Below are 13570 nucleotides of genomic sequence, written 5' to 3'. Positions count from 1 at the left end.
TGTGCTGTGTGTGTCTATATTCCTGTGCTGTGTGTGTGTATATATTCCTGTGCTGTGTGTGTGTATATTCCTGTGCTGTGTGTGTGTATATTCCTGTGCTGTGTGTGTGTGTGTATATTCCTGTGCTGTGTGTGTGTGTGTGTATATTCCTGTGCTGTGTGTGTGTGTGTATATTCCTGTGCTGTGTGTGTGTGTGTATATTCCTGTGCTGTGTGTGTGTATATTCCTGTGCTGTGTGTGTGTGTATATTCCTGTGCTGTGTGTGTGTGTATATTCCTGTGCTGTGTGTGTGTGTATATTCCTGTGCTGTGTGTGTGTGTATATTCCTGTGCTGTGTGTGTGTGTATATTCCTGTGCTGTGTGTGTGTGTGTATATTCCTGTGCTGTGTGTGTGTATATTCCTGTGCTGTGTGTGTGTGTATATTCCTGTGCTGTGTGTGTGTGTATATATTCCTGTGCTCTGTGTGTATATTCTTGTGCTGTGTGTGTGTGTGTGTATATATTCCTGTGCTGTGTGTGTGTGTATATTCCTGTGCTGTGTGTGTGTGTATATTCCTGTGCTGTGTGTGTGAATATTCCTGTGCTGTGTGTGTATATTCCTGTGCTGTGTGTGTATATTCCTGTGCTGTGTGTGTATATTCCTGTGCTGTGTGTGTGTGTATAATCCTGTGCTGTGTGTGTGTGTATATTCCTGTTCGGTGTGTGTATATTCCTGTTCGGTGTGTGTGTGTATATTCCTGTGCTGTGTGTGTGTGTATATTCCTGTGCTGTGTGTGTGTGTATAATCCTGTGCTGTGTGTGTGTGTATATTCCTGTGCTGTGTGTGTGTATATATTCCTGTGCTGTGTGTGTGTGTGTGTATTCCTGTGCTGTGTGTGTGTGTGTGTATTCCTGTGCTGTGTGTGTGTGTGTGTATTCCTGTGCTGTGTGTGTCTGTATATTCCTGTGCTGTGTGTGTCTGTATATTCCTGTGCTGTGTGTGTATAATCCTGTGCTGTGTGTGTGTATATTCCGGTGCTGTGTGTGTCTATTCCTGTGCTGTGTGTGTCTATATTCCTGTGCTGTGTGTGTGTATATTCCTGTGCTGTGTGTGTATATATTCCTGTGCTGTGTGTGTGTATATTCCTGTTCGGTGTGTGTGTGTATATTCCTGTTCGGTGTGTGTGTGTATATTCCTGTGCTGTGTGTGTGTGTATATTCCTGTGCTGTGCTGTGTGTGTGTGTATATTCCTGTGCTGTGTGTATATTCCTGTGCTGTGTGTGTGTGTATATTCCTGTGCTGTGTGTATATTCCTGTGCTGTGTGTATATTCCTGTGCTGTGTGTGTGTATATTCCTGTGCTGTGTGTGTGTGTGTATATTCCTGTGCTGTGTGTATATTCCTGTGCTGTGTGTGTGTGTATATACCTGTGCTGTGTGTGTGTGTGTATATTCCTGTGCTCTGTGTGTGTGTGTGCTGTGTGTGTGTAAATTCCTGTGCTGTGTGTGTATATTCCTGTGCTGTGTGTGCTGTGTGTGTGTATATTCCTGTGCTGTGTGTGTGTGTGTGTATATTCCTGTGCTGTGTGTGTGTGTATATTCCTGTGCTGTGTGTGTGTGTATATTCCTGTGCTGTGTGTGTGTGTATATTCCTGTGCTGTGTGTGTGTGTATATTCCTGTGCTGTGTGTGTGTGTATATTCCTGTGCTGTGTGTGTGTGTATATTTCTGTGCTGTGTGTGTGTATATTCCTGTGCTGTGTGTGCTGTGTGTGTGTATATTCCTGTGCTGTGTGTGTATATTCCTGTGCTGTGTGTGTATATTCCTGTGCTGTGCGTGTATATTCCTGTGCTGTGTGTGTATATTCCTGTGCTGTGTGTGTGTGTATATTCCTGTGCTGTGTGTGTGTGTATATTCCTGTGCTGTGTGTGTGCGTATATTCCTGTGCTGTGTGTGTGTGTATATTCCTGTGCTGTGTGTGTGTGTGTATATTCCTGTGCTGTGTGTGTGTGTATATTCCTGTGCTGTGTGTGTATATTCCTGTGCTGTGTGTGCTGTGTGTGTGTGTATATTCCTGTGCTGTGTGTGTATATTCCTGTGCTGTGTGTGTGTGTATACTCCTGTGCTGTGTGTGTGTGTATATTCCTGTGCTGTGTGTGTGTGTATATTCCTGTGCTGTGTGTGTGTATATTCCTGTGCTGTGTGTGTGTGTATATTCCTGTGCTGTGTGTGTATATTCCAGTGCTGTGTGTGTGTGTATATTCCTGTGCTGTGTGTGTGTGTATATTCCTGTGCTGTGTGTGTGTGTATATTCCTGTGCTGTGTGTGTGTGTATATTCCTGTGCTGTGTGTGTGTGTATATTCCTGTGCTGTGTGTGCTGTGTGTGTGTGTATATTCCTGTGCTGTGTGTGTGTGTGTATTCCTGTGCTGTGTGTGTGTGTGTATTCCTGTGCTGTGTGTGTGTGTGTATTCCTGTGCTGTGTGTGTGTGTATATTCCTGTGCTGTGTGTGTGTGTATATTCCTGTGCTGTGTGTGTGTGTATATTCCTGTGCTGTGTGTGTGTGTATATTCCTGTGCTGTGTGTGTGTGTATATTCCTGTGCTGTGTGTGCTGTGTGTGTGTGTATATTCCTGTGCTGTGTGTGTGTGTATATTCCTGTGCTGTGTGTGTGTATATTCCTGTGCTGTGTGTGTGTGTATATTCCTGTGCTGTGTGTGTGTGTATATTCCTGTGCTGTGTGTGTGTATATTCCTGTGCTGTGTGTGTATATTCCTGTGCTGTGTGTGTATATTCCTGTGCTGTGTGTGTATATTCCTGTGCTGTGTGTGTATATTCCTGTGCTGTGTGTGTATATTCCTGTGCTGTGTGTGTATATTCCTGTGCTGTGTGTGTGTATACTCCTGTGCTGTGTGTGTGTATATTCCTGTGCTGTGTGTGTGTATATTGCTGTGCTGTGTGTGTATATTGCTGTGCTGTGTGTGTATATTGCTGTGCTGTGTGTGTATATTGCTGTGCTGTGTGTGTATATTGCTGTGCTGTGTGTGTATATTCCTGTGCTGTGTGTGTATATTCCTGTGCTGTGTGTGTATATTCCTGTGCTGTGTGTGTATATTCCTGTGCTGTGTGTGTATATTCCTGTGCTGTGTGTGTATATTCCTGTGCTGTGTGTGTATATATTCCTGTGCTGTGTGTGTATATTCCTGTGCTGTGTGTGTATATTCCTGTGCTGTGTGTGTATATTCCTGTGCTGTGTGTGTATATTCCTGTGCTGTGTGTGTGTATATTCCTGTGCTGTGTGTGTGTATATTCCTGTGCTGTGTGTGTATATATTCCTGTGCTGTGTGTGTATATATTCCTGTGCTGTGTGTGTGTATATTCCTGTGCTGTGTGTGTATATTCCTGTGCTGTGTGTGTATATTCCTGTGCTGTGTGTGTGTATTCCTGTGCTGTGTGTGTGTATATTCCTGTGCTGTGTGTGTGTATATTCCTGTGCTGTGTGTGTGTATATTCCTGTGCTGTGTGTGTGTATATTCCTGTGCTGTGTGTGTGTATATTCCTGTGCTGTGTGTGTATCTTCCTGTGCTGTGTGTGTATATTCCTGTGCTGTGTGTGTATATTCCTGTGCTGTGTGTGTATATTCCTGTGCTGTGTGTGTATATTCCTGTGCTGTGTGTGTATATTCCTGTGCTGTGTGTGTATATTCCTGTGCTGTGTGTGTATATTCCTGTGCTGTGTGTGTATATTCCTGTGCTGTGTGTGTGTATATTCCTGTGCTGTGTGTGTGTATATTCCTGTGCTGTGTGTGTGTATATTCCTGTGCTGTGTGTGCGTATATTCCTGTGCTGTGTGTGTGTATATTCCTGTGCTGTGTGTGTGTATATTCCTGTGCTGTGTGTGTGTATATTCCTGTGCTGTGTGTGTGTATATTCCTGTGGTGTGTGTGTATATTCCTGTGCTGTGTGTGTGTGTATATTCCTGTGCTGTGTGTGTGTGTATAATCCTGTGCTGTGTGTGTGTATATTCCTGTGCTGTGTGTGTGTGTATATTCCTGTGCTGTGTGTGTGTGTATATTCCTGTGCTGTGTGTATATTCCTGTGCTGTGTGTGTGTGTATATTCCTGTGCTGTGTGTGTGTGTATATTCCTGTGCTGTGTGTGTGTGTGTATATTCCTGTGCTGTGTGTGTGTATATTCCTGTGCTGTGTGTGTGTGTGTATATTCCTGTGCTGTGTGTGTGTGTATATTCCTGTGCTGTGTGTGTATATTCCTGTGCTGTGTGTGCTGTGTGTGTCTGTATATTCCTGTGCTGTGTGTGTGTATATTCCTGTGCTGTGTGTGTGTGTATATTCCTGTGCTGTGTGTGTGTGTATATTCCTGTGCTGTGTGTGTGTGTATATTCCTGTGCTGTGTGTGTGTGTATATTCCTGTTCTGTGTGTGTATATTCCTGTGCTGTGTGTGCTGTGTGTGTGTGTATATTCCTGTGCTGTGTGTGTGTATATTCCTGTGCTGTGTGTGTGTATATTCCTGTGCTGTGTGTGTGTATATTCCTGTGCTGTGTGTGTGTGTATATTCCTGTGCTGTGTGTGTGTGTATATTCCTGTGCTGTGTGTGTGTGTGTATATTCCTGTGCTGTGTGTGTGTGTATATTCCTGTGCTGTGTGTGTGTGTATATTCCTGTGCTGTGTGTGCTGTGTGTGTGTGTATATTCCTGTGCTGTGTGTGTGTATATTCCTGTGCTGTGTGTGTGTGTATATTCCTGTGCTGTGTGTGTGTGTATATTCCTGTGCTGTGTGTGTGTATATTCCTGTGCTGTGTGTGTATTCCTGTGCTGTGTGTGTATATTCCTGTGCTGTGTGTGTATATTCCTGTGCTGTGTGTGTATATTCCTGTGCTGTGTGTGTATATTCCTGTGCTGTGTGTGTGTATATTCCTGTGCTGTGTGTGTATATTCCTGTGCTGTGTATGTATATTCCTGTGCTGTGTGTGTATATTGCTGTGCTGTGTGTGTATATTCCTGTGCTGTGTGTGTATATTCCTGTGCTGTGTGAGTATATTCCTGTGCTGTGTGTGTATATTCCTGTGCTGTGTGAGTATATTCCTGTGCTGTGTGTGTATATATTCCTGTGCTGTGTGTGTATATTCCTGTGCTGTGTGTGTATATTCCTGTGCTGTGTGTGTATATTCCTGTGCTGTGTGTGTGTATATTCCTGTGCTGTGTGTGTGTATATTCCTGTGCTGTGTGTGTGTATATTCCTGTGCTGTGTGTGTATATATTCCTGTGCTGTGTGTGTATATATTCCTGTGCTGTGTGTGTGTATATTCCTGTGCTGTGTGTGTATATTCCTGTGCTGTGTGTGTATATTCCTGTGCTGTGTGTGTGTATATTCCTGTGCTGTGTGTGTGTGTATATTCCTGTGCTGTGTGTGTATATTCCTGTGCTGTGTGTGTGTATATTCCTGTGCTGTGTGTGTATATTCCTGTGCTGTGTGTGTGTATATTCCTGTGCTGTGTGTGTGTATATTCCTGTGCTGTGTGTGTGTGTATAATCCTGTGCTGTGTGTGTGTGTATATTCCTGTGCTGTGTGTGTATATATTCCTGTGCTGTGTGTGTGTGTATATTCCTGTGCTGTGTGTGTGTGTATATTCCTGTGCTGTGTGTGTATATTCCTGTGCTGTGTGTGTGTGTATATTCCTGTGCTGTGTGTGTATATTCCTGTGCTGTGTGTGTATATATTCCTGTGCTGTGTGTGTGTGTATATTCCTGTGCTGTGTGTGTGTATATTCCTGTGCTGTGTGTGTGTATATATTCCTGTGCTGTGTGTGTGTATTGGAGCTTGCCTCACCGTGCCGTAGCTGATAGATTTGTTCCGCAGTTTCAATGCGTTGCTGAAGTGTTTTCTTCCTGAAAGGCCGTGCTTTATTACTGCAGAGCCAACAGGAATTCCCCCCTCCCAGCCAACACCTCCTGTCTGCTAACAAAACCGGTTTGCCCTCACTCAGAATCAAAATGGTTCTCCTTTCTCATCCTCGCTCTGAAACAGGCTGTTAGCCAGTGAGATCGTCACTGACTGGCGTCGTGACGGAACCTTCACTTTCCGATCTTCAGCACAGCCCAGTGCCAGTCTGGGACCACTGCCACTATAGAGCCAAGCAAAACATCACACACAGGTAGACAGACATGCACACTCACACATTCACACACTCGCGCACACACACACACTCGCACACACACACACTCTCACACACACACTCTCTCACACGCTCATACACTCACTCACTCTCTCTCTCTCTCACGCACACTCTCACACACATAGGCAGGCAAACACACACACAAATACAGACATGCACACACTCTCTCACACACACACACACTCTGACACACACACATTCACACACTCGCGCGCACACACACACACGCACACGCACACACTCTCACACACACACTCTGACACATGCACTCACACACACAGACATGCATGCACACACAATCACACGGACACAAACATTGTCACACACACAGACATAGACACACGCAAACATAGACACACACACACAGACACACAGGGATATCGACACATACACATGCCGCCAAATAGACACATATACATGGACACACACAGACACAAACACTCACAGACACATACACACACAGGCAATTTAGCATGGCCAATCCTCCTAACCTACACATCTTTGGACACTAAGGGGGAATTTAGCATGGCCAATCCTCCTAACCTACTCATCTTTGGACTGTGGGAGGAAACCGGAGCACCCGGAGGAAACCCACGCAGACACAGGGAGAACGTGCAGACTCCACGTGCAGAATCGAACCCGGGTCCCTGGTGCTGCGAGGCAGCAGTGCTAACCGCTGTGCCACCCGAAAGATGAGTCATAGCCACAAAAACAAGGGGAAAGGTTGCTCATGGCAGCCCATGGAGAGAATAAAAGGTGTGGAATAGCCAAACGGCAGAGAAGCTGAAATCAGAGGGTAAACTGTGACAGATGAAGATGTGGGGGGAGATGGGTGGGAGAGAGGTAGAAGTGAGAAAAAGGGGGAGAAAAGCCAAAGAAAGGGGAGGGGGTGAGGTTTTCCAGCCTTTTCTCCTGTGGTTTCAGGTTGCAGTATCTGCAGTAATTTGCTTTGATTAATTGCTGTGATTGTTGAACACACTCGAGGTTCAGTGAGGTCTGACTGCTCCTGTATTGTCCCTCACAGAAAGGATTCACACCGCTCTACATGGCAGCGCAGGAGAACCACCTGGAAGTTGTGAAGTTTCTGCTTGAAAACGGTGCCAATCAGAACGTTGCCACGGAGGTAGGTTTGCCGGGAAGTGGGGGGGGCGCCCCCTGTCTCTGGGCCTGTCTCTGGACCAGGGTGAACCCACGGAGCCCTCCGCTCACTCTCCATATCCTCCTGAGTGAGGGAGTGAGGCTTGAAGGACCTGCTCTGAGTGGGGATACCGAGAGAATACTTCATTGCTGAACAAGGGATTTGATTTATTATTGTCACATGTATTGGGAGACAGTGAAAAGTATTGTTTCTTGCGCGCTATACAGCCAAAGCATACCGTTCATAGAGAAGGAAAGGAGAGGGTGCAGAATGTAGTGTTACAGTCATAGCTAGGGTGTAGAGAAAGATCAACTCAATGTTTGATTCTATTTATTATTGTCACATATATTGGGACACAGTGAAAAGTATTGTTTCTTGCGTGCTATACAGACAAAGCATACCATTCATAGAGTACATAGGGGAGAAAGGAAGGAGAGGGTGCAGAATGTAGTGTTACAGTCATAGCTCGGGTGTAGAGAAAGATCAGCTTAAAGATCAAAGAATCCCTACAGTGCAGAAGGAGGCCATTTGGCCCATCGAGTCTGCACCGACCACAATCCCACCCAGGCCCTATTCCCGTAGCCCTACGTATTTACCCCAGCTAGTCCCCCTGACACTAAGGGGCAACATAGCATGGCCAATCAACCTAACCCACACAACTTTGGACTGTAGGAGGAAACCGGAGCACCCGGAGGAAACCCACGCAGACACAGGGAGAATGTACAGACTCCGCACAGACAGTGACCCAAACTGGGAGTTGAACCCGGGTCACTGGCGCTGTGAGGCAGCAGTGCTAACCACTGTGCCACCCAAGATCACGGTGACACAGTGGTTAGCACTGCTGCCTCACAGCGTCAGGGACCCAGGTTCGATTCTGGCCTCGGGTCACTGTCTGTGTGGAGTTTGCACGTTCTCCCCGTGTCTGCGTGGGTTTCCTCCGGGTGCTCCGGTTTCCTCCCACAGTCTGAAAGATGTGTGGGTTAGATTAATTGGCCGTGCTAAATTGCCCCTTAGTGTCAGAGGGCTCAGAAGGGTAAATACGTGAGGTTGCGGGGATGGGGCCTGGGTGGGATTGTGTTCGGTGCAGACTCGATGGGCCAAATGGCCTCCTTCTGCACTGTAGGGATTCTATGATTCAATGATATGGAAGGTCCATTCAAAAGCCTGACAGCAGCAGGGAAGAAGCTGTTCTTGAGTCGGTTGGTGCGTGACCTCAGACCTTTGTATCTTTTTCCCGACGGAAGAAGGTGGAAGAGAGCTTGGTTTGGCTTCTGCTCTGACCAAGACTGCAAGTGACTACAAAGGGTCGTGAATGCAGCCCAATCCATCACGCAAACCAGCCTCCCATCCATTGACTCTGTCTACACTTCCCGCTGCCTCGGCAAAGCAGCCAGCATAATCAAGGACCCCCACACACCCCGGACATTCTCTCTTCCACCTCCTTCCGTCGGGAAAATGTCTGAGGTCGCGTATCAACCGACTCAAGAACAGCTTCTTCCCTGCTGCCATCAGACTTTGAATGGACCTACCTCGCACTAAGTTGATCTTTCTCTGCACCCTAGCTGTGACTGTAACACTACATTCTACACCCTCTCCTTTCCTTCTCCCCTACGCACTCTATGAACGGTATGCTTTGTCTGTATAGCGCGGAAGAAACAATACTTTTCACTGCATCCCAGGACCTGTGCCAATAATAAATCATCTTGTATATTTTACACTTGCAATGTTGCTGAATTCCACCTGAATGCAGCCCTTGGAGAAACCCTCCCCTCTTCACGTTGAGTGAATAGTTTGCTTGTGTTTATTTTTTGCCCCAGGATGGATTCACGCCATTGGCCGTCGCACTGCAGCAGGGACATGAGAACGTGGTGGCCATTCTCATCAGTTACGGGACGAGGGGGAAAGTGTGTCTCCCAGCGTTGCACATCGCGGCCCGGAACGACGACACGCGGACTGCAGCGGTACTCCTCCAGAACGACCCCAACCCTGACGTCCTGTCCAAGGTAAAGGTCGCCGCACTGGCCGAGGGAGGCTCGTTGGGCGCTGGGAGGTAGTTTCCCGGAGGAACGGTTGAACTGTGGGAATGATTTGCAGACCCCAGCTTCACGCTGGGTCCCTGAGACTGGCAAATGCACCAGCTTGGGTTACAGAGCCTGCCACCTAATCACTGCCGCCTCCCCAAGCCCCGGACTGAAGGATTTCTCTCAATTCATACCTTCTGGACCAATTCGATGCTTGGGCTGAGAAAATTCTCAAGCCCGTTTCCAAATCTCTTCCCCTGGGGGCGGGAGGGATTTTCCAGTCTCTCCGTGGTGTGTTTGTGGGACGGGGGATTCTCCAGTCTCTCTGCGGTGTGTTTGGAAGGGGGAGGAGGATTCTCCAGTCTCTCTGCGGTGTGTTTGGAGGGGAAGGAATGGATTCTCCAGTCTCCCTGTGGTGTGTTTGAGGGGCGGGAGATTCTCCAGTCTCCCCGCTGTGTGTTTGGAGGGGGGAGGGGGATTCTCCAGTCTCCCTCGATGTGTTTGGGGGGAGGGGGGATTCTCCAGTCTCCCCGCAGTGTGTTTGGAGGGGGGGAGGGGGATTCTCCAGTCTCCCCACGGTGTGTTTGGGGGTGGGGGATTCTCCAGTCTCCCCACGGTGTGTTTGGGGGTGGGGGATTCTCCAGTCTCCCCGCAGTGTGTTTGGAGGGGGGAGGGAGATTCTCCAGTCTCCCCGTGGTGTGTTTGGGGGTGGGGGATTCTCCAGTCTCCCCGCGGTGTGTTTGGAGGGGGGAGGGAGATTCTCCAGTCTCCCCGCGCGGTATGTTTGGGGGTGGGGGATTCTCCAGTCTCCCCGCGGTGTGTTTGGAGGGGGGAGGGGGATTCTCCAGTCTCCCCGCAGTGTGTTTGTGGGAGGGGGATTCTCCAGTCTCCCCATGGTGTGTTTGGGGGAGGGTTGGATTTTCCATTCTCCCCACGATGTGTTTGGAGGGGGGAGGGAGATTCTCCTGCCAACCTTCCCTTACCCTGCAGAGAACAATCCCAGCTTTTCCAATCTATCCACGTAACTACTCCCTCAACCCTGGCACCATTCTGACAAACCTCTGCTGCACCCTCTCCAAATCCTCCACATATCCCCAACCACGCAGCATCCGAGCTTCACACCAATGTCACCAACAAAGAACAAAGAACAGTACAGCACAGGAACAGGCCCTTCGGCCCTCCAAGCCTCCGCCGATCACATTGTCCTATCCAGACCCACCCCCTGTATCCCTCTATTCCCCACCTGTTCATGTGTCTATCCAGATAAGTCTTAAATGTCACTAATGTAACTGCCTCAACCGCCTCACTTGGCAGCGCATTCCAGGCCCCCACCGCCCTCTGTGTAAAAAACTTCCCCCGCACATCTCCACTGAACCTTTCCCCCCTTATCCTGAACTTGTGCCCCCTTGTAATTGTCATTTCTGCCCTGGGGAAAAGCTTCCAACTGTTCACCCTATCCACACCCCTCATAATTTTATAAACTTCTATCAGGTCGCTCCCTCAGCCTCCGTCTTTCCAGAGAGAACAATCCCAGTTTATTCAATCTCTCCTCATAGCTAATCCCCTCCATACCAGGCAACATCCTGGTAAACCTTTTCTGTACTCCCTCCAAAGCCTCCACGTCCTTCTGGCAGTGTGGCGACCAGAATTGGACCCAGTATTCCAAATGTGGCCTAACCAACATTTTATATAACGGTAACATAATTTGCCAACTTTTATACTCGATGCCCCATCCGATGAAGGCGAGCACGCCACATGCTTTCTTCACCACCTTTACCACCTGTGCTGCCACTTTTAAGGATCTGTGGACCTGTACTCCCAGATCTCTCTGTGTGTCGATGCTCCTGATGGTTCTGCCATTTATTTTAAAACTTCCACCTGAATTGGATCTACCAAAATGCATCACCATCGCAGCACCAGCCCCTCCTTACCCCTCCAACCCTAACCACCCCCCCCCCCCCCCGCCCCCCACCTCCCCTTCCGACTCTCCATCCCAGCTCCCTCCTTGCTCCAAACCCCAAGTACCTGTCTCTCCTCCTTCGAGACACTGCTCAAAGAGCCACCTCTTTGACCAAGCAAGTTTGGAGAATGATTAACACTCCTCCGAGGTGCCTTGGGTTGCTGTACAATGTCCAAGGGTCTCTGTCTGTTGCCGAGGTTGTGGTCACAATTTTGTTTTGTAACTTTTGTGTGAACTTGTGACTGTGAGAAATAGCGCCAGGGACCCGGGTTCGATTCCCGGTTTGGGTCACTGTCTGTGCGGAGTCTGCACGTTCTCCCCGTGTCTGCGTGGGTTTCCTCCGGGTGCTCCGGTTTCCTCCCACAGTCCGAAAGATGTGCTGGTTAGGTGCTAAATCCTCCCTCAGTGTAACCCGGACAGGCGCCGGAGTGTGACGACTAGGGGATTTTCAGAGTAACTTCATTGCAGTGTTAATGTAAGCCTACTTGTGACACTAATAAATAAACTTTAAAAACTTTCTTAAGCAGTGTGATCGGGCGAAAGTGATGGGCTTTTGAGTGATTGATTGACAGGTGATAGTGACTGCCAGATGTGATTGTTTGAAGTTTTTTAAAGTTTATTTATTAGTTACAGGTAGGTTTAAATCAACACTGCAATGAAGTTACTGTGAAAATCCCCACACTCTGGCGCTTGTTCGGGATACACTGAGGGAGAACTTAGCACCTAACCAGCATGTCTTTCGGACTGTGGGAGGAAACTGGAGCACCCGGAGGAAACCCACGCAGACACGGGGAGAATGTGCAAACTCCACACAGACAGTGACCCCAAGCCGGGAATCGGACCCGGGTCCCTGGCGCTGTGAGGCAGCAGCGCTAACCGCTGTGCCACCGTGCCAACAGTGCGGAGGGGGTGCTGGTTTGTGCTGTTGATGTTGGGGAGTCCGTCCCTGCAGAGGATGGAAGGGATTGATTATGCTGCAAAGAGGAAAGCTGCTCCGTTTCCTGTGTGGTTTGTCTTCCTCTGGATGTACTCCGAGCCCGTGTAATGTGTGCCAACGTTACACTCTGCGGAGCGAGGGAAAGTGTATTCTTGGACGGCTGGGTGAGGTTAATGGGGCCATTATGTCTAATGGAACAGAGCGCTGTGCGGTAATGCTTGGGCTAACTGGAGCGTCTCTCTCTCTCTCATTGCAGACTGGATTCACTCCTCTGCACATCGCAGCTCACTACGAGAACCTCAACGTGGCGCACATGTTGCTGACCCGAGGAGCCAATGTCAACTTCACCCCCAAGGTAGGTGCAAATGTCACGCGTTTCCCACTCCCCGGCAACCCCCGGCTGGCTCCCGTGCCCCCCCCCGCTCCCCAGGGAGCGGTGAACCAGGGGCCAGTCCTGCTTGCCGCAGAGAGGGATGGAGTGCTGGATCTCCGTGGTTGCCATGTCTTGGTGTCACCCCTGAGTCCAGGGACTGCGCGGCAGGGGGGACCGATCCTGCGTTGCACAGCCCTTCACAGCATGGTGGCCGCTCTGTCCCATCTGAGAGAGCTCAGTGGAGAGGCCGGCGGAGGGTCAGACGGCTGTGTCCGCGGGGTACTATCCTGATGGAGCTACGGCCTGTCACACCCCCTGCCTGGTCTTCCCATCTACCCGGGACCTTCACTCGACACTTCCCGACCAGGGGAATGGGGAGAGCCATTGCACGGGGGGGCAGTCAGTGAGTGAGATTGAGGGGGGCATTGAGGAGTGAGTGAGAGGGGGGGGGTCGAGGAGTGACGGAGCGATGGAGGAGTGAGGAGGGGTGAGGGGGCGATGGAGGAGTGAGGGGGGTATTGAGGGGTGAGGGGCAATGGAGGAGTGAGGAGGCGATTGAGGGGTGAGGGTGATGGAGGAGTGAGGGGCGATGGAGGTGTGAGGGTGATGGAGGAGTGAGGCGTGATGGAGGAGTGAGGCGTGATGGAGGAGTGAGGCGTGATGGAGGAGTGAGGGGCGATGGAGGAGTGAGGCGTGATGGAGGAGCGAGGGGCGATGGAGGAGTGAGGCGTGATGGAGGAGGGAGGGGCGATGGAGGAGGGAGGGGGTGATGGAGGAGTGAGGGGGGATTGAGGAGTGAGGGGGGATTGAGGAGTGAGGGGGGATTGAGGAGTGAGGGGGGATTGAGGAGTGAGGGGGGATTGAGGAGTGAGGGGGGATTGAGGAGTGAGGGGGGATTGAGGAGTGAGGGGGGATTGAGGAGTGAGGGGGGATTGAGGAGTGAGGGGGGATTGAGGAGTGAGGGGGGATTGAGG

General features: G+C 49.6%; 1 protein-coding gene across 1 annotated transcript in view; it reads left to right on the top strand.

The window, feature by feature from the left end:
• The window catches only part of LOC144509709 (ankyrin-1-like), a 104603-nt gene that overhangs the window by 88410 nt on the left and 2623 nt on the right, over positions 1-13570 (top strand). The window contains exons 5-7 of the mRNA XM_078238489.1: positions 7192-7290; positions 9123-9308; positions 12480-12578. Coding sequence (XP_078094615.1) covers positions 7192-7290; positions 9123-9308; positions 12480-12578 — 384 coding nt within the window. The remainder of the gene's footprint in view (positions 1-7191; positions 7291-9122; positions 9309-12479; positions 12579-13570) is intronic.

The sequence above is a fragment of the Mustelus asterias genome, chromosome 22 (genome assembly GCF_964213995.1).
Source record: "Mustelus asterias chromosome 22, sMusAst1.hap1.1, whole genome shotgun sequence".
Lineage (NCBI taxonomy): Eukaryota > Metazoa > Chordata > Chondrichthyes > Carcharhiniformes > Triakidae > Mustelus > Mustelus asterias.
This window is presented reverse-complemented; position numbering and strand designations above follow the sequence as displayed.